This window comes from Amphibalanus amphitrite, unplaced genomic scaffold, assembly GCF_019059575.1.
Source record: "Amphibalanus amphitrite isolate SeventyFive unplaced genomic scaffold, NRLGWU_Aamphi_draft 000260F_arrow, whole genome shotgun sequence".
NCBI classification, from domain to species: Eukaryota; Metazoa; Arthropoda; class Thecostraca; order Balanomorpha; family Balanidae; genus Amphibalanus; species Amphibalanus amphitrite.
The window spans coordinates 434,710-456,930 of NW_024881755.1; the positions used below are offsets into that span (position 1 = coordinate 434,710).

At 52.8% G+C, this 22,221-nt stretch overlaps 1 protein-coding gene across 3 annotated transcripts in view; it reads left to right on the forward strand.

The window, feature by feature from the left end:
- Positions 1–288: 288 nt before the first annotated feature.
- Positions 289–22,221, forward strand: part of LOC122386717 (phosphatase and actin regulator 4-like) — a 126,443-nt gene continuing 104,510 nt past the window's right edge. Inside the window, exons 1-2 of one of the 3 annotated variants that reach the window (XM_043376204.1) lie at positions 9,784–9,954; positions 13,794–13,932. In XM_043376204.1, the coding sequence (XP_043232139.1) occupies positions 13,884–13,932 (49 nt within the window). In that variant the 5' untranslated portion in view covers positions 9,784–9,954; positions 13,794–13,883. Of the gene's footprint in view, positions 485–9,783; positions 9,955–13,097; positions 13,172–13,793; positions 13,933–22,221 lie in introns of those variants that run through there. The other 2 variants (XM_043376199.1, XM_043376201.1) reach the window with 2 other exon arrangements.

A 22,221-nucleotide genomic window follows, 5' to 3' on the forward strand; every position in this document is an offset into this window, starting at 1 on the left:
ACCCAACCGGCAACCGATGCACAGCGCAAGGCCATCTCTAAAAGGCAGAACACGATGCACAACGGCGGACAGTGATACCCATGCAAGTCAGTTTGGCGTCATCTTGCGGCGAGGCAGGAGGCTGCTTACGTTCAAAAATGATGTTATCATTAGAATAATCTTCCGTAAATTGTTTGTGTGGGGACGAAATATCATCAAACTGTAAAGAGAAACTTGTAGCAGAAGGTAAATCCTCTACTAGCTCCTACATATGGTATCTCTTTTGACTGGAATATGGCAGCTTATAAACATCAACAGGTAGCAGCGGTGCTGTCATGGCGCGCTTGTGGTAGATGAGTGTAAAAGTGAATATTTTTGGCCAAAATCATGGCAGAACAGGAAGTTAAAGGTGCAAAAACAGTGCGAAATTTCTTCTCCAGGAAAAGAAGCACATCAGAACCAAACGTCCATAAGGATGCGGCTGCGAAGAGGGATGACATAGAAGGTAAGTAAGCAATGCGCAAGTTCAATTTGTCTGCGATGATCCTAATGACATTTATTAATATTTTGTGCATTTTCGTAAGGGATTCACACCTCCTCTTATTTTATAATCCTTATTTACTTCACATTCTTTTGGATGATGCTGGACAAGTTGTAAGGAATGAACACGTTCATCTATGAGTTGTCAAGAATGGATACAATTCTATGTAGGTAATTCTTTGTTAAATGAAATTACTTTTATTGAAGAGATATATGCAACTGAAAGATAAACAGTTAAAAAAATTATGTGTCCTGCATTTTTAACTAAAAATTTGGGACGTTTGATTCAATTTCGTTTGTTTCCGACAAAACCAGAATTTATGGAATGTTGATTAAAGATGTTGTTGATAATGCCTATTTACTGATTATTCTGTCACTCCAGGTCAAGTGTACTATCATTTTGTGGTATAGCCAAAAAGTATATTGAAATATTAATTGACAGATAGTGCATTAGTTTATCCAGTATCTGCCAAAAGACAGAAATGAGTCCTCTATCCGGCTGTTCAGATTGTTGTCAGTAACAGTGTCAGCTGATATCTGAGCTCTAATGAGTCATAAGTTTGACATTCTTTTTACATTTCGCATATACAGTATGCATCCAATATCCACGCACTGATACTTTTCCTGTCTCACAATTTATGTTCTTTTTGTGTTTAATAATGCATCAAACTGTGCGGGTGCTGCACTCATGAGCCAGTGAGGCAGGTGTGCGCCCACGATGCCTCACGTGTCCGGCCGACGTGGGTCGCGGACGCCACTGTGTCCTGCCTACCGCTCCAGGCGCTGCCGGCGCGCCCCGCAGCCCTATTGGACACGGCGTTGGACAGTGGACACGCCACTGTGGGCAGTGGAACTGGACACCGCTCTCGGCGCTGTGCAACGGGTGCTGGACGGACCCCGGTCGGCGGAGTCAGCGGGGGCGTCCGGCGCCGCCGGCACCTTGATATCGCCGGCGGTGGACCTGACCGTGGAGTTGGCCACGCTCTGTGGCAGCCATTTCCCGAAACGTGTGGGCGTCGGCGGATTTGGCCGTGGCGTCCCGCTGAGCGGCGCTGACGGCATTGCGCTGGTCATGGAGGCGTGCATGCCTGCGCATTAGGTGCAAGCTGCAGCCGCTGACGCTGCGCCCCGTGGGCAGCTTAGCGGCGTGTCGCAACTCGCAGTTGCACCCAGCTCATGGTGTTTCGGTACCTACCAGCTGCCACATGGAGCTGGTCCTGTTGAGACTAGGCGAGCCCTAGATTTTGTCCTGCCCCTGCAACAGAAGGCGCCCGGTATCGGCCGTACTCCATATCTGTTATCAGCCCTGGTATCAGTTCAAATTCTGGTATCATCCCTGCTCTGAACTGGTATTGGTCTTGTTCTTAAAGGACGCCCGATAACGGTCTATTCTCAGATTTGCTCTGAGACGGTGGTGCCTGGTATCGGTCTTGCTCCTGTATCAAGTGGCGCCTGGTATCGGTCCTGCTGTTGTATCAGGTAGCGCCTGTTATCGGTCCTGCTCCTGTATCAGGTGGCGCTCGGAGTGGGCGGGTGTCCCTCTGTCGGGCTCTGAAGTGACCGGATCCGTTTCTGTTCCGCCTCGGCGGAGCCGCGTCATCCGTCAAGTTTGGCCTCCAACTTTGTTCAACTTCAGCTGGTAAAGCTGCGCCCTCGTGTCCGATCCACAAAATGTAATTACACGACTTCATGCAGTTTATGTGCTCGCCCTATTTTGGAACGTCCTAATGTCTGCGTGATATGGTCTGCCTGCTTACAAATGTATCAGTGGGGCAATATATCTGATACGGGTATGGCATTTCAGTCCACCTCGCTGCTGTTCGGTGACGATAAATCAGCTCATTGGGCAGCGGTAGGTAGTGGGCACTTACTGTTTTCAATCAACGGCATTCCCTTTTCGGTACCTGTGTTAGATTTTCCTTTGATGTCAGCAACTGCGCGCGCACTGCAATCATTGTTTTCAGACCCAAATTCCCAGCGAATGTCTACGTCGCATGTCTGCAAACTAATGCTGGTCATTTTTAACATTTGTCAGCGGCGAATTATCATTTATTCCGACTACCCTTTTACTGCCTGAACCTGATTGATTTTATGATGCTGCTAACGTGTTACTTAGTTTCCGCTTACCATGTCTTGGCATTTTTGGTATCTATTTGCAGAATCGAACCAATCAACTTAAAAAGAATTTAGGGTATCTTTGTATAGTTATTTTGACTACATTCGCGATACAATTCCACCTCTTCTACCTCTTCCGCCCACTCAAATATCACTATATGAGCTCACGGGCGCCAAAGTTCCACGCTCTCTACCTGCCCTTCTATGAACTGCAATTGACTGGCTATCCTGTCCTGCAGGTCACAAAGTTTCACTCGGTCTCCTTTGTTCCCCGCCGATCGCTCGCGGCCCGACGTAGTCCCCGTCTCCGCCGCCCTCCTGTGTGCCGTCTCGCCGGGGGCCGTTCGTCCCGCCGCCGCCGGCTATATGCGGTGGCTACATGTGATCCCGTTATTTATGCGCGCGCCACCGGCGGCTCCTTTATTGCCGCCGGCCGTCACGGCATCTTCATCGGCCCCGCTGAGGAGGCGGCTCGGCTCACGGCTCCCCTCCTCCGCCGCTCTCTCCGCCTCCCCCGCGCTCTGTCCGTCGGCAGCGCGCCGACGCCGTCTTTATCTCGCGGTGGCCGGCGCATTAATTACCCGCGCCTCTCGTCGCCGGGCGGCCTGCCCCGCGCGCCGCCACCGCCGGTGATCCCGGGATAAGCGGTGGCGCCTCTTTCCAGACGATCGGCGATTCCCTAATCCCTGAGAGCATCGAGCGCCGCCCGGGTGCGTCTCGGGCGCCCGGCTGCCCGGTCTGTAGCCTTCCGGTCGGGCGGCGCACTGTAGCCGTGCCCGCCAGCTCCCATGGCTGAATGACGCCCACGCTCGCCGGCCGAATGGCTGATACGATCGTCTGGCTGACCGCAAATTCAATGCTTTGGTGGTGTTGCGGTGCAGCGATTCGAACTCTGAATTGTTACAAAAGGAACCTTTCATATCTTTGCCCCGCAAGAGTTCATTTAGTTGCACCCAGTTATATTGGACATTGGGCATGAGAATAAAAACGATCATGTAACATGTACGTCTCGGAGATCGACTGTGTCCGACTCTGACTGCAATAACTAAAGCTCGAAGGAGGTCACGCGCATCATGACTCAAGTGACCTTCGAGTCGGGACTAAATAATTACGAGCGAGCGAGCGCAGCGAGCGAAGTGAGTCTTTTCAATATAACGGAAAAATCTCAGTATGAGCGGCCCGGCCCGGCCCGGCCCGGCCCGGCCCGGCCCGGCCCGGCCCGGCCCGGCCTGTAACGCTTTTGAGAGGCTTATATCTCAGCAACCGCTGGACCGAATGGCCTGCGGTCTTTTTTGCTGGGTAGCCCCATCCCTTCTACCCCGTAATTGACTACTTTTGATACATCTCAGTGACCGCCGTGGCACGTGCCACGTGAAAAGTCAAGGGTGTTCAAGCAGTTTTCCAAAAGTAGTGATTTTGAGAGGCCCATATCTCAGCAGCGGCTTGAGCGATTGTCTTGCGGTAATTTTTATAGGGTAGCTGCATAGTGCATCCCTTCTACCAAAGGTCGGATACTCTTCATCTATGTGAGTGACCCCCACTGCACGTGCAAAATACAACAATAAGAGGTGCCAAATTTGCTCCCATTTCAGTAACTCGGTAATTACTGGGGCGATTTCGCTGAAACTTGGCATACAGGTAGGCACCCACCAGGCAATGCATTCCCATGTGTTGCGGTTAGGGTGCTACTGCACGTGCGCACGTGCAGGGGGCGTTTCCAGATCTCGAGAACGGCTGGGCCGATTGCGCTCAAGTTTGGTACACGGTTGGGGACCGGTTAGTAGGGTGCAGTGCAAAAGTCATTTTGGACCCCGTTTGCACGTGCGCACGTGCAGAATGCCGCTTCCAGATCTCAGGAACGGCTGGGCCGATTGCGTTCAAATTTGGTACACCGCTAGCGACCGGTTAGAAGGGTGCTTTGCACAAGCCCGTTGAAAGTACCCTCTCGCCCTTCTGCACGTGCAGAGCTCACTATCTCGCTCGCTCGTCCTTCGCCCAAAAGGCGTTTTACTGGTAACATAACTTTATAACAACATGTGTCCACGACACAACAGAACCTACAAAAGGCTGTGATCAATAATGGATATTACCGTATCATTTAATTTCAAAATAATATTGTATCAGCAAAATGGAAACGCAAAATTGATAGGCGTTCTTTTTCTACGTGAAGTGTGTCAGGTGTGGGAAATGTCGATATCCCTTTTTTAAATGCGCCATACTTTGGATTGCATGAAGCAGATTACCCTGTCTGGTCCGAAATTATTCATACTTTAATATCCTAATGACTTGGGATTAACGCTATCCGTTTGAAGTCAACCGTACTCTTGTAATACGGCTTTTGATGTCATTTTCATCCGGCGATATGCTGAATTTCACCTTGCTGAGTGCTTAGCAATTAGCATGTGCTCCTATCAGTTCTCGTATATGCCCGAAAAGTCTAAGCTCCTGAAAACCGAATGCACAATTTCTTTGCAAATTGTGAATTGATATTGCTTGCACAAGATATTGCTTCGTTTTGTTGGATGGAAGTGCAACTACATAGTTATTAAGTGCAAAAGCTAACGAGGTACTTAAAGCCATATTGCGGTCAGCGATGCAGGTTGAGTCCAGCCCTCCACGATACTGATAATTCGTAATATATGCGATTGTCTATGATAATAGCATAGGCGGCGGAACGGGGAAGGCACCGTTGATTTTGGCATTTTAACATAAGCCCTATGGGCGTTGCATGGAAAGAATGGGACCAAAAGTCGGCAGTGCCCCCCCCCCCCCTCTTAATTGAGGATGTTCCGCCGCTACTGGATAATAGGTATGACGTTTTATGGCATATTTTTATCTTTTCAGTTGAGGTGACTTTGAATTCAAAAGTTTTTTTCACTCTGCGGTAAATTATACCAATGCTTGTACATACTCTGTAGCCATGCCGGTGTGTCGGTTACCGTTGTGAATCAACATTGCAGATGTGCATAAATCGTCGTCATTTATCCGAGATGTATAAACAACTTCCAGATGACTCATTGGAATCTCTTAACTGCTGGATCATTCGTCTTTATACATAGGTAGTAGGTATAGTATCTCAGCATGCTGTTTTATTTCATTGGATACAACAACCCATTGTTTACCTATCCCATTGTATATTATAGGTTTCATGCCCACTTACAAAGATTAGAGAAAAGGAAAATCAGATGCCGTTCTGCCCAATCCTGCATATGCCCAATCCTGCATATGACCGAGTTTTTCTTGGACGGTGCACTTATTTGTGATCCTTATTGTTCTTTAGGTCGGCAAGACACGGCGCTGGACGCCGAGCGCATGTCATAAATAGTTTAGGAAGTTGTGCATAGGAAACATTTTACTTGGTGCTTAAGCATTTATGGCCTGGTTACTCGCATTTCGCAGTAAGCAGGAAATTATCCCGATAAGATTCGAGCCGCATCAGGTTTGTTTCTCAGTCTGACAGGTGGCGTGCTGCTGAGAATAGCACGTGTAGAGGCTCAGGGTGTCTGAGGCTGCGGCTTTATAGCGTTCCGACGATTGCAAACCACCGTCCGGAGCGTGGACAAAGGCGTGGGTTTTTGTCCGGCGCGCCTCGCCGGGCAGAGTGAGCGCGTCAGGAGCGGTCGACGTCGGATAAAAACGGACAGTGACGCAGCGGGCGCCGTCCGTCGGCATCAGACCGACAGTCCGTCGGCATCAGACCGACAGTCGACGGTAGAGCGGCAGTCGACAGTACATAAAGCGACAGTCCGTCGGCAGTAGAGCGACTGTCGACAGTAGAGCGACAATCGACAGTATGTACAGCGACTTTCCGTAGGCATCAGAGCGACAGTCCGTCAGTACTAGTCCTTAGCAGTAGCGACGATCTGCACCTCAATATCTACAGTGTACACAGTCCGTAGCAAAGCGACGGACCGGCAGGATAGCGACGGTCGCTCTGACGGAGACCCTCTGACGGTTCTGGCGTTAGGACTGTAATAGGGTGACCGGAAGACAACGTCAGGACCTACTGGGTCGAGGGATTCACCCGCACCGGCGCTGGCCCCGGTGCCTTGTCAACGACGCGAGAGATCCCACACGGTGTAGCTGGAATTGGATGAATGTTCCGAGAGAGCTCCCGAATGTGCCAGCTCCTGAGAAGGCGGCTATTGCTAACCCGCGCCCGGCTGGGGGTCCTGGATTTCCACGCCCTGCTGGGGGGGGGGCCCTTGTAACTCGGCTCCTGGGCCACGTAGCGATACGCGGAAGGCGGCGTTCGAAAGAGCGTCAAAAATAATGACGAAATCACTTCGGTCAATTTTTTGGTCAGGTCAAAGGTCAGGTCACCAGAGGTCATTGAATGCAAAATTTCGCCGATTTCCAGGTCGAATGTCAAAAATGTCCAAGAAGCCAACGCATAACTCGGGAACCAATAGAGCTACAGCGCCGCGGAAAAGCGCATTCGATAGCCCTATTAACGCCCTTTCTGAGTAATTCTCTCAGATTTGACCTAACGTCAACGGTTTTGCCTGCAGGGGGCAAAAACTGCAAAAATAGCCGATTTTTTCGGAAACAGTTTTTCTGCAATAACTTTTGACCCAAGCCTAGTACGAGCTTACTTTTACCGGCATCGTGTTCCTCTCGTCAAGACGCATCGAATGAACTATAACTTGACCTTGAAAGGTCAACTTGAAAATTTGACCTCAGGTCAAGGTCATGACCTGACCGGAAAGGGTCATGTTGCATATCAGTCGATCCGTATCGTCGAGCTGAACACATCTAAGGCGTTTTCATCGCTCTAGCATGCCTCTATCAAAAGTTATTTGCGAAAAACTGTTAGATACCATTCGTGACCTAAGATGACCTCAGGGCATAAACAAGGATCACGGACACCATTTTCATATTCAGTGTGTCTAAACCACTTGTAATTCGGTGTTTGGGAGTGTTTATAATGTCTTTCGTCCAAAAGAGGCGCATTTCAATTTTCTCCCATTGACTTATAATGGGGAGGTCGCAAAATTGACCTGACCTTAGGTCATCGACATCAAAATTCTGAGATATACATTTTGTACATCCTATTGCTCTTAGCAATCGCTGAAAGTTTCAAAGCGATCGGTCACTCGGTGTAGCTATGACAGACATCGGAACTTTTTATGAGGTGAGGTCACTTCAAGTGACCTGGTGACCTGACCTTGAATGACCTTGGTCTGAAATTTTCACAACATGTGTAGAATTGATGTATGATAAGGTGTACCAAAAACGGCGTCAAGGTCAAGGTCATGACCTGACCGGAAAGGGTCATGTTGCATATCAGTCGATCCGTATCGTCGAGCTGAACACATCTAAGGCGTTTTCATCGCTCTAGCATGCCTCTATCAAAAGTTATTTGCGAAAAACTGTTAGATACCATTCGTGACCTAAGATGACCTCAGGGCATAAACAAGGATCACGGACACCATTTTCATATTCAGTGTGTCTAAACCACTTGTAATTCGGTGTTTGGGAGTGTTTATAATGTCTTTCGTCCAAAAGAGGCGCATTTCAATTTTCTCCCATTGACTTATAATGGGGAGGTCGCAAAATTGACCTGACCTTAGGTCATCGACATCAAAATTCTGAGATATACATTTTGTACATCCTATTGCTCTTAGCAATCGCTGAAAGTTTCAAAGCGATCGGTCACTCGGTGTAGCTATGACAGACATTGGAACTTTTTATGAGGTGAGGTCACTTCAAGTGACCTGGTGACCTGACCTTGAATGACCTTGGTCTGAAATTTTCACAACATGTGTAGAATTGATGTATGATAAGGTGTACCAAAAACGGCGGCGCTCCGCGCCGCCGTTTTTGAGATATTCGCAAAAAACCACAAGGGGGGGGGGGGTGTTCAAACACATCCCCCCCCCAGCAGGGCGCGGGCTAATCCCGTGAATTTTCTGGAGTTGTCTTGCTTGGTACTCAGCCGGTCAAGGCAATAAGCTTTCTGGAGTGTGCTGAGAATACTTTTCTTGAAGTTTGTTTCTTAAACTTTGATGTTTGCAGTCTTTTCATTTAAGCCTTTCATAGGTTCTGCCAGATGTCAAGTTAAAGTTTCGGGAATGAGCCCTGTTCAAATAGTCATTACGCCGTGTTTGAATGTCGGCTGTGCCCCGAGAGAACTGCGCCCCGAGGGGAGTCCATCGAAGACGTCTGTGCGCCCGCCGGGGGTCTCTGGTCTGCCCTCGGGTGGTTCGTTTTTCGGCTGGCCGGACACTGAGCGGCGGTCCCGGGGGCGCGCGGTGGCCCCGTATGAACTGATTCGATCGCAGGCCGTTTGGGGGCCGTCGCCGGATCAGGCGTCAGATGGGCGTCTTCGGCGGCGCGGCAGATCGATGGCGCGCGCGCCCGCCGCCAGCCTCCGAGCCGACCGGACCGGAGCGGCGGCGGCGCGCGCTCAGACGTCCGCCGTCCGCCGACCGGCCCGCGCCCCTCCGGCTGCTCCCGCTGACCCAGCCTGTCGGCCGTCTGTCCGCCCTGTGCTAGTGCCGCCCTGCGCTGGTCCGTTAGGTCCCGTCCCTGTTGTAGCGCCTTCTCTGGTCCTGCGTTTACTTCCCCTGCTCCTAAGTTTCCACTACGACTGCATCCCCACTGCAACGCCGATCTCCCCGAGAGGATCTCCGTGTTTCCTTCTGCCCGCTTGGCCGTTCCAACTTCTGGCCTTTGTCCTTAGTCCAAGTCTTCGTCCGAGTTCGTGAGTCCATAGGGCGACCAACCTGTGACCTCGTCCCCAGCCTACAGCCTATCCGGTGGCGACCCCGATCAGCATCCGTCCGCGCCGTGACATTGTCGCACTGTGGTGAAGTGTTCGTGCCGCATCGAGAGTGCTACCGGGTGCCCGCCGGTTAACAGGTGAAACGACGATATAAACTCGCTTTTTTAGCCACAGTGGCGTTATTTACCATAGCGCCATCACCGAGCGACGCTTGGTTCCTTGTGTAGTCAATTTTGTCAGACTTGTAGGTTCTATTGTTTATGTTTCAAAAATTAAATCGAAGTAAAGCTTCACTGTCTAGTCTGTTATGTTTTCTGACTGATTCTACTAAAGTTTATACAGTATAAATTTGGTCCCTTCCCTGCAGCGAGTTTATATCGGTCGTGTTTACCGTCTGTGCGCGCGCTGTGCGTCAGTGAGTGCGTCGGCCGCTGGGCGGCGGCAGTCCGGTGTCAGCACGGCGGCCAGAGTCCTGCAGTGGTGCTGCTGTGTCGACCACCAGCACCAGCACCAGCAGCCGGCACCAGCCGGCCGGCGGCGGCTGCAGGTGCGGCAGGTGGCACGCGCGCGGGACGCCTCGGTCCGGCCACGCTGTGAGTGACGCCCGTCCGTCTCCACCGGCGGGCGGGGGAGGGGGAGACGGGGCCGCCGGGGAGGGTGTCTGGGGAGCCCCGAGTGGCCTACCTTTGTGATGATTCGTTGAGGATTCTGGAGAGGTTGCGGTAAGCGCCTTCGCCGGGCCCCCTGAGAGCGCTGAAGAGTGTTGTTAGAGTCTGCGGTAACTTTGAAAATAGAGGGACTCCCGAGGATGGTCGATTGTGAAATCTCTTGGATGGTCGGAAGACTTTTGCGATACTCTCGGGCGGATTTTGTGGATGTTGGTTCTGCAGCGTTTTCGGGTTTTGTTCGGGAACTGGCGGACGAATGACGAGGCCTGGGAGCTGGCTGTGTGGTGTGGTACGGTTACGCAGCTTTGTGACGAATTACAAAGGGCCGGGAAGCTGGCCGGGGGGCCGGAGGAGCTGGCTGTGTGCTGTCGTGAGCCTGCGTAGCCGTGTAGTGAGTGTCGGGGTTGATACACTGTGGTTTGTGGCTCTGTGATTGTGTGAAGGACGCTATCTAGGCTCCCAGCTCGTCTGGGCTGGGACTGTGTGATATCGTCACGGTGCGGACGGGTGTTGTGTGATCGGATGACGTTACATTGTGTTTGGCGAACGGTGGCGGGTGTTTGTCCGGTGGTGTTTGTCCGGTAACCTGATGATCCTACCCTCTCCAGTCACCGATCGGCCAGCCCGACTTCCCGCAAAAAGATGGGTGTTCTCTCAGTAGCAGGCTGATTTCTGGTTGTCTTTGTTTATCCAATTTACTGCACAATTTCGAGTCGAGGATGAACACGATGCTTGAAACAGCGTTAAATGCTGTACCTTTCCTTTTTAGGTTAAAATCCCGTCCTCCACCGAGTGTTTTGCTGTTGCTAATGGCTGGAGGTCACCAACTGCGGCGCTATGGCCTGTTTCGGGCGTCATGTTTACCCTGACACTGCCGTTGCCCTTTATCCAGTTTCCAGTCGCCATGCCCTGTAATGCATTCCGCGAACTCTTATTGGCATTCAGCGCTGGCCCGGCCCGGTGGCGGCGCGCCGGGGATCGTTCCCGCTATGATTCCGTGTCATATTCCCGATCCATCGGCGGTGCAATTTTGATGAAATGCCCGGTTTGAGCCCGACCATAACCACCGCCGGCGCACAGCGGCAACACTCGCTTAGGAAACTGGAAATCCCCGCTAAATTTGCCGCGACCAGGGTCGACCGGCAATGATGTCGGGCTCGCCAAACTGAAATGGACTTTGGAAATTAGGTTCGCATCCGAATGCAGGAGAAGTTATTGGCGCGGCTGGTAAGATGAAGCGGCTGTCCGAGGCCATTATGAGTGTTCAGCGACAAATAGTTGGCCCGTGAGCTCGGCGCCGGGGGAAACGGAGAAACGCTGTGCTGGCATTTCCCCTGGAAGACGACGGGTTATCCTGGGCAGACGGTGGCTCATCAGCGGTCGAAGTCTGGGGCTGGTCCTGTGTGAACAAAGCTATTATAAACCTCATTAAATCTACGTTTACTGCACGCATTCGCTTCTTTCGCGTATGCTTAGGCAGATCATTACTGGTTCCACATACTTCTTGCTGATTCAAAGATATCAACACTGGTCTCCCAATGATTGCTAACGGTATGATTTTTATAGTAATGCCTCGAACAGGAATGGCAATACAGTATTCTCTGAAATTGGTTGGTTTCAGCTGGCTCGCAGTGTCATCCAATCGCTTCCCTGGTTCTCTATGGTCGTTACCGGAAGCTTCTGACGTCTGCTCTATCCCGAGCTCCTGGGATCTCGTTGAACCTACGTAGCGCGCTCCTGACCGGGGTGGCGCGGTGGCTCGGATATTTAGCTCGGCAGTAGTACAGTCCCTCTGTTTTTTTTTCTACCCAACGCCGACGGAACAGCCTTGGCCAGAAGCATAGTTCAGCACCGCTACCGCTGCTATTTTACCACGAGTCCGGTAGTAGGATGTATGGAGTTACGGAACGGAACTAGGCGGGTCCCTAGCACCGGCCATATGGGGCGCGCGCCGCCGGAGGGAGCAATAAGACCGGCTATGTGCTCGCCGGACTCGGGCTGGGTACTGTGTTACTGCTTATTGCTCTTTTCCACCAATATTAGATATAGTAATGAGCGGCCGAAAAGTTAATAGCACGGGGTACGGGATATGTTGTCGCCTGAAGGACACGCCGTCTCTCTTTTATCCATGTCACAAACCAGTTAGTTGAACAGATATAACTCAAATGGCCTTTTTAAAATAACGATTGTAAATTCTTTCATTCCTAGGCCCTTTCCTCGTTCAGTGCCCTTGTTATTTCACCAATCCTTGCCGAACTGTGTGATAAGGCCTGGCTACACTATGCGTTTTCTTCGTGCGTTTTTTGCGTGTTTACGTGTTTTGCGTGATATCGTTCTAGAAAAAAGAACGATATTACGTTTTTGTTATGTTTTTCACCTTAAATTTTAGTTACATAACAGTTGTATTAGCTTTTGTATATAACCAAAGTAAAAATTATATTGTTTATCTGTTGTTTATAACTTTTTTCCTAGAACGATATTACGCAAAACACGCAAACCTGCAAAAACGCACGCAGAAAACGCATAGTGTAGCCAGGCCTATACTCTGGTGCGGCAAAAATTTGCAGTATTGTATTCAAAGGCATCTTGTTCCTCGATGAATTCCGATTCGGACTCTTGAACCGAAGCATTTACCAACTGACGACCCATTAATTATTTTGACGTCTTTATAGGTCGGTAGTCGCTTAGGTGACCAACGTCTCATTGGTTTGAGATGAAGAGACGGCTTACACTGTTGGTCGTCGGGTCACTGCTGATTACAGAGTCACCCTTCGGTCACCGGTCACTGGTATCAGGTCATGAGGTCATTGCGGTCACAGGGGCACGTTGCAGGTCACCGGGTCATCTCCCTTTCACCGCGTCCTCCCTCCGATCACCTAGTCCCGCCCCACCCCGTCTGTTGCCGAGGGACCCACCGTGTCCGGGCAGTCCCCAGACGTCGTGTCAGGCGGGTTAATCGGCGCGGGCGGCGCGCCAGCTCTGCCGCTCGGCCGCGCCAACTGTCACGGCGAGTCTCACCGGCCGGTCCTCCGAGCCGCGGGGGACTGCCAGCCAGTGTCGGTCGACCCCGTGCGCGGGGATGGCGAGCCGCAGCCCGTGGGCGGTCCCGAAGGTACCCCCGGCCCCCAGACGAGTACAGAGGGTGGGTGTTTGTGGAGACCATCGGTGCCGTGTGGTGGTGATGGTGGTGCTGGTGATTGCGGTGGTTGGTGATGGTTTGTTGGTGGTGAGAAGTGAAGTGTGATGGGTGTGCTGTTGTGCTTCGACTGTCAGTGGTGACTGGTGATGGTAGCTGTGGTGGCGTTTGCTCAATAACTCATCCGACTCTCGACAAGGCTGATTGGCATATATTTCATCACCGCTAAAAGATAACTGTCGTAACTTTGTCTAGACCCATGGGATCACATGTTCCTGACATGCGTTCCCTCTGTTATCCTCGTCCTTTGTCATGTGATTTTCCGCGCAGTGCATGCTCTAACTTAGTCTCATCTCTCTAACAGATTCCCCGGTGTCAGGTCTGTGTCAGGCGTGTCAGAGCGTCTCCCCAGGTGACCAGACCGCGTCCGTGGCCTGTCAGGTGTCTGTGGGTCTGTGGGGACCGCTCCCCACCCTCCCGATCGGGCGGGGCGGGGAGCGGGCCGCCGCAGACCGCCGTTCCGCCGCCTCCCAATACCATTACCGTCGCCGGGCCGGCGCCAGTGGCGGCCGTACGGCTTCCTCTGTGTGTGACGCCAGTGGCGCGCCGTGCGCCGTGTTCGCCGCAGGCCGGCGGGCGCGCCACCCTGGCCGCCCTCTCGGAAAGCCCGCCGTGCGGCGGGTTCGCCGAGACCGAGTGGAGCCGGCCGCCGTCAGCCATGCTCAGCCACAGCCTCAGCGATGGCGAGCTGCTCTTCGCCTCCCAGTGTAAGTGGCGCGGCTCTCCGCCGGTTGGTCGTCCGCTGTCTGTCCGCATGGCCGTCCGTCCGTCCGCCCGCTGCTGGTGGCCGTCCGTCCGTCCGCCCGCCCGCTTCTCATGGCTGTTCGTCCGCCTGTCCCCCTTGCAGTCATGCTGCCTGAATTCCCGCTTGGCTAGCATTTGGCCGCTTCCCGCCTATCCGCTGTTTTTTTTTCTGTCGTTAAGTTGTATTTGTTTTTGCTTTAATCGGTTCGTTATTCGGTTGCCTCTCAGTGAAGTTATCTGGTTGGTGTTTGTCGTAGACGTCTGTGTTCTGTCGGGGTCTGTGTGCGTGTGAGCATTACTGGTGTACCGAATGCCGTCACATGTGCGGCTGTTCCGTCGCGCGGCCAGTCCTGCTTTCCATGCTGAGTGGCGTTGGTTATCGTCACCCCTGTCTGGAAAGGTGTCAGAGGTCTGAGGCGGGTGCAGGCAGACGAGTCTGGCATCCGTGCTAGTCGTGCTGACTGGGTGCGGCTAACGGCGGGTGTCGGCACCCGTCCTTTCCGTAGTGACTGGCGGCGGGTGCCGGTACCCCTGTCTGCCGTGGTGTCTAACCGGGTGCAGCTGGGCCGGGTGCCGATACCCCTGCCTGCCGTGGTGTTCAACCGGGTGCGGCTGAGGCCGGCGCCGACCGCCGCTCGGTCGGGTTTTGTTTGGCTGCCGCCACCACGACAGCCCGGCGCGACAGCCCCCACCCGGCGGCTTTCGCAGCCTTTGTGGCCCGGTCTCGGCCGACGCGCACCGACACAGGCCCGGCGCCAGCTCACTTTCAAAGGCTCGCCTGTGTGCGACGGCACGGGCTCGACTGAATAATGGGCCGCCCGGAAGACTCGGATGGAAAGATAGATGGTGTGTCGTGTGCGTCCTTTGGGGTAGGACTGTCTGTTGCACGCTTCGGATTTATGACAATTTTATGGTTCATATGGTTTTGCACTTGAACCTGGACCATCGTAGTCTTAGTTGATGTGGAAAAATCACTAGAGTTAAGATATAACTGAAAATTTCTTAGGAAATTATATAAATTATGTTAGATAATTAGATTATAACTAGGCGCATGCCAGATATCTTTACATTATGGAGCTCTTCGTGTATTTAGATGCTTGCTTCGCCAACCATCGTGTTCACCACCAGTCTGACACCTAATTAGGTGATCCAGTTACTTGGCGACCTTTTTGCTCTTACTTTTCTGCAGATATGGTATGCGTAGCACAGCGACGGGAAAATTGCTGAAATTACTTAACTACTTCATGTTCTCAAACAATGACCTGCAATCATGCAACTCCTTCTATAGAGCAGGGTGCAGTGCAGCAGTCCTCCACATAAACATAAATTAATTATTTGAGCTCTTTGGCAAGCGATTCAGTGAACCTGTATGCTGCCTGCGTGAGGCTCGGCTGGCTCGACGAGAGGAGTTCTTTTGGCAGGCGCCTCTCCGTAATTTTCTCATTTCCATACGGTGCGTATTTTCGTACTTTTTGAGCGCCCGGTCCTTTACCAGCAGCCGTTGCTCCTCACCCGTGGTATTCAGATATCCAGTCTCCGGTGACGTGTCTTCAGAAAGAGTGAAGAGAAATGAAATAACCTAAAAACTAAAAAGCTATAGACCTGTGACAATATTAGACTCCTGCAATGGACTTCGCCGGTACAAATTTAAATGGATCTTAGGTGTTATTTTCACCTTTTGTGATAAGTCACAATGTACGTCACTGAAATCCTTCCGAATCTGCTTCTTGCCTCTGCTGGGACGATTGAGTTGGCTCCTGCTTTGCTGATTTCGCTCACCGCACACCATCTTGAGAAGATTCGCCGCGTCGGTGCGTCGCAGTCGCAGTATCCGATTACTGATGATGAGATTGGAACGCACTCTCCGCTGTTCTATCTAGAAATAACTAGAGACGGCGTTCTTTGATAGTTGACGTCCTACATAAAGCTGTAAGGCTCAGCCGCCAAAGCCTGTTGAAACGGTGACTCGGAAGCGGCCCACACGATCGAGAGTCGACGCCTAGTTACGTCGCCTGCCGCTAGATGACGCTAGTAGTAGATTCCTGAAGTTATGCTGCGCCGCAATACTTGGCGGACGCAGATCGCAACGCTTGAATCGCCTCAGTTGGAAATTGGAATACCTATGTCCTGGACGTTTTGAAAGACTGGCGGTATCGAAACCAGTATATCAGCAAAATCGCGGCCATTTGGAGTAAATAAGAGGAGTTATGTTCTGATGATGTGCTCTAGGACTTAGTTATGTGCTGGAGGTACGCTGACGGCAGGCGCATCGGCATGACGCTATCAAAGCGGCATCTGAAGCTCTGAGTACCCGCGCTATTGGCGACGGACGAACTATAGCAGGCGGCGGCTGAACCGCTCCCTGTGGTCGTCGCCACACCCTGTCGACGCCACGTAATCAAAGCTCCCGGTGGTCACGCGACCTGGGGCCAATCTCCCTCCCCGCAGACAGGCGAATGGGGCTCAAACGGCTCGATGCGGCGGCGCCCGTGAATTATTACCGGGCCGCACCCACCCAGCGGCCACGCAGAGCCCACTGACCCAGCGACCCGGGCCAGACCAGGCGACAGGCCACCTCGGCCACAGATCAATACCGAATGCACGGCCGTGATGGGTGTCAAATTCGGCCCGGTGGCGGCGGTGGCACGCGCCGCCGGGGGCGTGCTCGGAATGCGGCTGTCCCGGTCGGCCGACCAGCCGCTGACGGCTGTCCTGGTGGGGAGACCAGCCGCTGACAGCTTCCCGCCGCTGCCGGTGGTTACACATGGGCGGTGGTCGTGCCAATGACATAATTGTCTTAGGGGAGGCGATGTGACAGCACTGGTGCATCAGTATCGTTCCTGGTTTGCGTTTTGGCATATGTTTCCTCATGATTCCATATCGCCCGCATCATTAACAACATCCTTAAATGAAAGCTAGCTGAGTATCATGTCTCAGTTTCGGCGGAGCTTCTGAATATGATTGTCAATTGGCCGTGTGTCGGGCCCTGTTTATCCCCCTACAACCAGCTGAGCGCTGAGCAGTCTCCCATCCCTGCCGTGTCGTTGGCCCGTGAAATTGCCGTTTGACGGTATCGCTTTGTTGCGGTTTACTGTGTCGTAAATGCGGTGAGTGGCTGACCCGACCGCCGTCTCGGGTCGGAGTGGAAGAGCTGTGCCCGCGGGCTGTGGCCAGATGAACGATGGGCGGCCGACCGAGAACCGGTCGATACGGGGGCTCGGTCACCGGGTCGCGGAGAGACGGGGTCGGGTACGGCAGAGGGCGCGCAACGGAGGGGTATAGGTGCCGACACGGGCGAGCTCTTGAGCGGGTTGGTCATTGATCACCGGTCACTGGATGAATATGATCGCAAGCTATGTCCAATGCAAAGGTTCATGCTGCTTATAACCACATAGGCATTATTGTCATAGCGTCTGGTCAGAGTTTTTAGTGCTTACGTTGGCATGCCTACTGATTCCAAGATCGTTTAATGCGCTTTCCGACATTCCATCCCGTGTTGAATGGGCAGGATTTACTGTTGCGTTTTATCTCACCATCAGTCATTTACCTAAGCAATTTACCTAAGCACTTCGCTTTCATGAATTGTGGGAGGACTAAATCTCAGTTTGTCGTCTATCTGTGTGCGATAAGATTAAATGCACACCGCAATGGTAATACTTAATGGCGAATTCGCTTTTGGTCGGGATGCTTTTGCAATGAAGTGTGCTCATTTTTAGATTAAACCATCGTTGCATGACTTTCGATTATTTAATTCAGCTCTCCATTGTATGCTAATGGCAGCCTGCCAGACAGTTTTTCGAGATTGTGTGGGGATTCACTGCTTACCTACTGTTGATTCCAATCTTCGAGTTTTCTTTAACATAACTTCGCCGGAGTTATATGGGAATGTGACTCTGTTTTCTTGCATCCGGTAAGCTTTTTTACTACTGCCTCACGCTTTCTTGCTCGACTGTATTGCGGCACTAGCGTACGAAACGAGGTTGATGGAGATAAAAAAGTTATTTTCTTTTCAAACACTACTGTAGCGGTAATATCAATGTCTTTAAAGGGAAGGATGACCCCGTACCCCCCCCCCCCCCCCCTGGCTCCGCGGCCGCCAGTGTGAGTCGGTGAACCTTTGGTGCTCACTGACCAAATCGCTGCACCCCTGATGGCCGGAGTGCAGTCAGACGGGCGTTTAGCAGCCTGTAAAACCCCGGCGCCGTTCCGTCGACTGCGGCCGGCTGTTGTGCGGTACGGTGCGCGCGTTTACGAGCTCCGAGTGAGCTCCGAGTGAGCTCCCACGGGGCCGTCAAGTTGGCCAGCTCAGGACCCGAGCGAACCGAGTTAGCCGAGCGCCGCGCGCCGCTCCCAGCCCAGTAAACACCGGACGCCAACTTAGTCCAGTTTACGGTGCTATTCTTAGATTACTTTCATTGATCTACTGCGCGCAGACTCAATTATTTATGAATGCTTCAAAATAGCGTAAGATGGAGCTGGATTTTTAACTTTAAAGAGCCAGCAGAAAACAACTTCAGTTTGATGAGCGGGTTTTATTGAGCCATCCCTCAGAGCGGACGAGCAGCGGACAGTGGCCCGCCGCCGGAGTGCGTCCCGTCCCGTTACTCGTTTTTCCCGCCGTGTTTTCACCCGGTCACGGTCGGCGCGGCTCCGCCCCGCTCCGCTGGCTGCCACTATTGCAGCGGTAACGACGGCAGCGGCAGCAGCGGGGCGGTCACGGAGTAGAGCGCACGTGCCGCCACCGCCGCCGTAATGGGCTGCGGTGACTCCCATCCCCGCCCCCGCCCCCGCCGTCACCGCTGCCGGCGCCAGCTCAGTGGGAAGGCTGTGTGCAATTGTGCTCATTGGCGCTGCTCGACGCATGGGTGGCAAATATTTCAGCAACCGCTCGGTTCCGACATCCCTACGCCTTAGGATCCGACCCTCGAAAGCCCCAGCCCACGGCCCGTCAGTTTTCGTCTGCCAAGCCGGTAGTCGCCTTAGGCATGCAGACTGCGTCTGGTGCTGTTGTCTGCCGACCCAGTTGCCGGCAGTGGCTGTCGCCGCCGCCTCCCACGCCGCCACTGCCGACCCCACCACCGCGTCAGTTTGGCGAGATTAATGGAGACGTATGCGCCGCGGTGCCCGAGTGATGCCGGCATTCGCATGCAGGCTGGCGCCGCTGGCAGAGAGGCTCGGTGCCACCGCTGGCAGAGAGGCTCGGCGCCAGCCGCCCCAGGAACTCTGCGCTGGCCGTGTCACCGGCTGCCGAGCCCGCGAAATGTACACACCTCACAGCACGGCACGAGCGTGACTGAAAGTAGCTGAGGTGATGCGCGGTTTGAAGATGCATGTTAAGTCTGTCTGGTGACAGTAAAGACGCAAAGCTTGAGAGCATTGCTGAAAAGCATATGCACTTGTAACGCATGACACTGCTTTCTGTTTTAGTCTTTGAGCAGTCTTTCTGTCTTGAATATCCTCACTGTGTTTCGTCTTCCTGTCACTTGAGTTGCCTCTGCGGGGCTGTTAGGGTTATAAGAGCATTCAGTATTCATGGGTAGCTCTGTCGCCCGTCCGGAGTTGTTGTAGAAGTTGGTTCACTCGTCAGCCCCCACGCACGTGTCACAGCCTCTCGTCTCTGGTCTCTGCTGCCGTTTCCTCCCGTCTGAGGTCGCGCTCTGTCTCTGCTGAGGTCCCGCGGTCCTCTGCTGTGACCCCTGTGCAGCCCGACCGGCGCGGAGTGGCTTCCCGCAGCCTTGGGCGCGGCTGGAGCCGGCGGGGCTTCTTCAGACGACAGTCGACGGTCGTCGGCGGGGAGCGCGTGACCTTCCGGGGTCGCCCCGCCCCCTCCCCCGGCAGGCTAAAGGTCAGGTGCGTGGCGTGACGCACACAGGTGTGTCGGTAGGGAATCCTCTGCTGACGCAGGTGGCTGGCTCGTCGGGGTAGGGGGATAATGTAAGCAGAGTTGTGGAGAAAGAATCAGATTGGACGGCTTCCCAAAATGTTTGATAAAAAGATGGTATGTTGAATAGCTGAATATGGCACGATTTGTGCACTGCGTGCAGTTACGGGTAAGATTGGCTGATACTAAATGCAACATTTGAAACGATTTTGGTCCTTCGTGATCTGGACATCGCCAGTCTGCATAGGTACTATTTATTTCTATTTTGCACAGGTCAATTATCAGGAGGGTACTACAAACAAGGACTGGTTCTGGGTAGTGGACACCTGTGTACCCGCTGCACGGTCTTGCCGAATACCAGATTAGCGCGAATTTAATCAAAAACCCGACTTTCGATAAACTGTTATTTATACCTATCAGTGGGTAGGCAATTGTCTGAAGTTATCTGATAGAACCTTATTTTTAAGCCACTTTACCATTTGAGGACTTATATCCCTGCCGAAAGTAGACCCACGCTCCGGTTCCTAAAATCGGGCTATGGTACTGATAAATATGTCCAGTTTTCAACGTAAATTTTACGGAAGTTTCGAGAAGATATATGAGAAAATAGCATATCACCGGATAGCACAATTCATGATGAAGCTGTTTCTGCTATCATGGTAGCTTTTCAATGAATGGTTTTTGAGTTTAATGAGTTAGAACAAGAGCCCTGCATGTGTATCGTTCTCACGATAGTATTTAATAAAGAAGTTGAAAAATGTCAAAATGGATAAAAATGGATATGACGAATAGGGCATGGCTGAACTCTCCGCACCTTTCTGAACATAAGCGAGCAAGTTTTAGCTGCCAGTTTTTGCCTATTTGCCGTCAACTCAGCTTTGAACATGTCTAGTCGGCCGCCCTATGTGGCCTGACCAAGGTCGGGGGCGGCGCGGCCGGACAGGCTCCAGCCTAATAAACTATCTCAAGCACACGAAATCGTGATTTCATGCACTCCTTGCAAGGTCCGATGCTTCACCTATGCATTGTTGGTCTTACGTGACGTCATTTATGACGTCACTAGGGTAATAAGAGTTTTTCGTCAATAACTCCCGATTAAATTGAGCTAGCGAGTCGAGAAAGCCACCAATGGACTCAGGAAGACTTGCTGAATCGAATGATATGCAACATGACCTCCTTCAACCAACTTCGTGATCTGGAGGACTCTGACCTGACCTTGACCCACGGTCAACACCTTAAGTTAACTTCAGCCGAACAAAAAGTATACCATTCGACGCGCCTGAGTGAGGCGAACATGATGATACCAAAATTGCGGCTCTGCGGCATTTTTTTCGCGAAGTTATTAATAAAAAATGAATCCGCGCCTGGGTCACTTGACCTGACCTCAGAGGTCACAGGTTGGCCTAAGACCTTAAAATCGGATACCAGTCGCTGCGTCTCGTAACGGCGCACACGCTCGTTTTTTCCGCGGGGCTCTAGCTCCATCAGGGGCGAAACAGCGACGGGGGTCGTACCAACCCCCCCCCCCTTCGGCCGGCGCGTATTTTGAAAACCAATAAGTCCGGCGAGGGGTAAGTGTCAGTTTTGGAACCAGAGAACCATTTTCAGTGGATCCGAGCAGCGCTGGGATTAAATTCGCGCTAAACTGGTGTTCGGCCACACTGTGCGCTGGTTAGAGCTCAAATTACCCTGATTCGCCATTGATCGCGTGATCTAGGACATTCACCGCGGCTGTATGTCAGCGGACTGTGGCTGGCGTGAGCTCCGGCACTTTTGTCGGCCGATGAGGCTGGCGTCTCCGACGGCCTCCGTCACCAATCGTCCTCACTTGGGCCGCTTGTTTGGCTGTTTGTCGCCGCCCGGTCTCCTCCGTGTAGTGTCCACCGCCGTCTCCGGATTCCGATGTATTCTCACAAACTCGCGGTGCAGAACACTACGGCACTGCCGTGCTGTGCGGCCGGGCGGAGCCTCTCGACTGCTGGCTCTGACTGGAGCCGAGCAGGGTGCGGCCGCCTCACACTCGTATTACCGGGGCCCGATGCCGAGCCTCGGACACCCGATGCACTAGGTACTCGATACACTACACATTCCCCCCTCTCGCAAAAAAAGGAACAGCAGCACTGCGACACGTAGTAGTCCGGACGTCTACAGACACGGTCGCTTCGCCTGGGACGCTGCACGCTCACATCGGCGGCGTCCGGCGACGGCTCGCAAGCTGTCTCGGTCGACGGGCGAGAAGCAGCGGCGAGCGAGGTCAGCGTGCCAGCGTGTCGGCCTCGGAAGTCGTGGCGGTCGACGTGGTCTCGCCGGGCCCAGCGGGGGGAGATGCGGAGGGAGACGCCGGCGCGTATGGGAGACGGGCCAGGTGGGC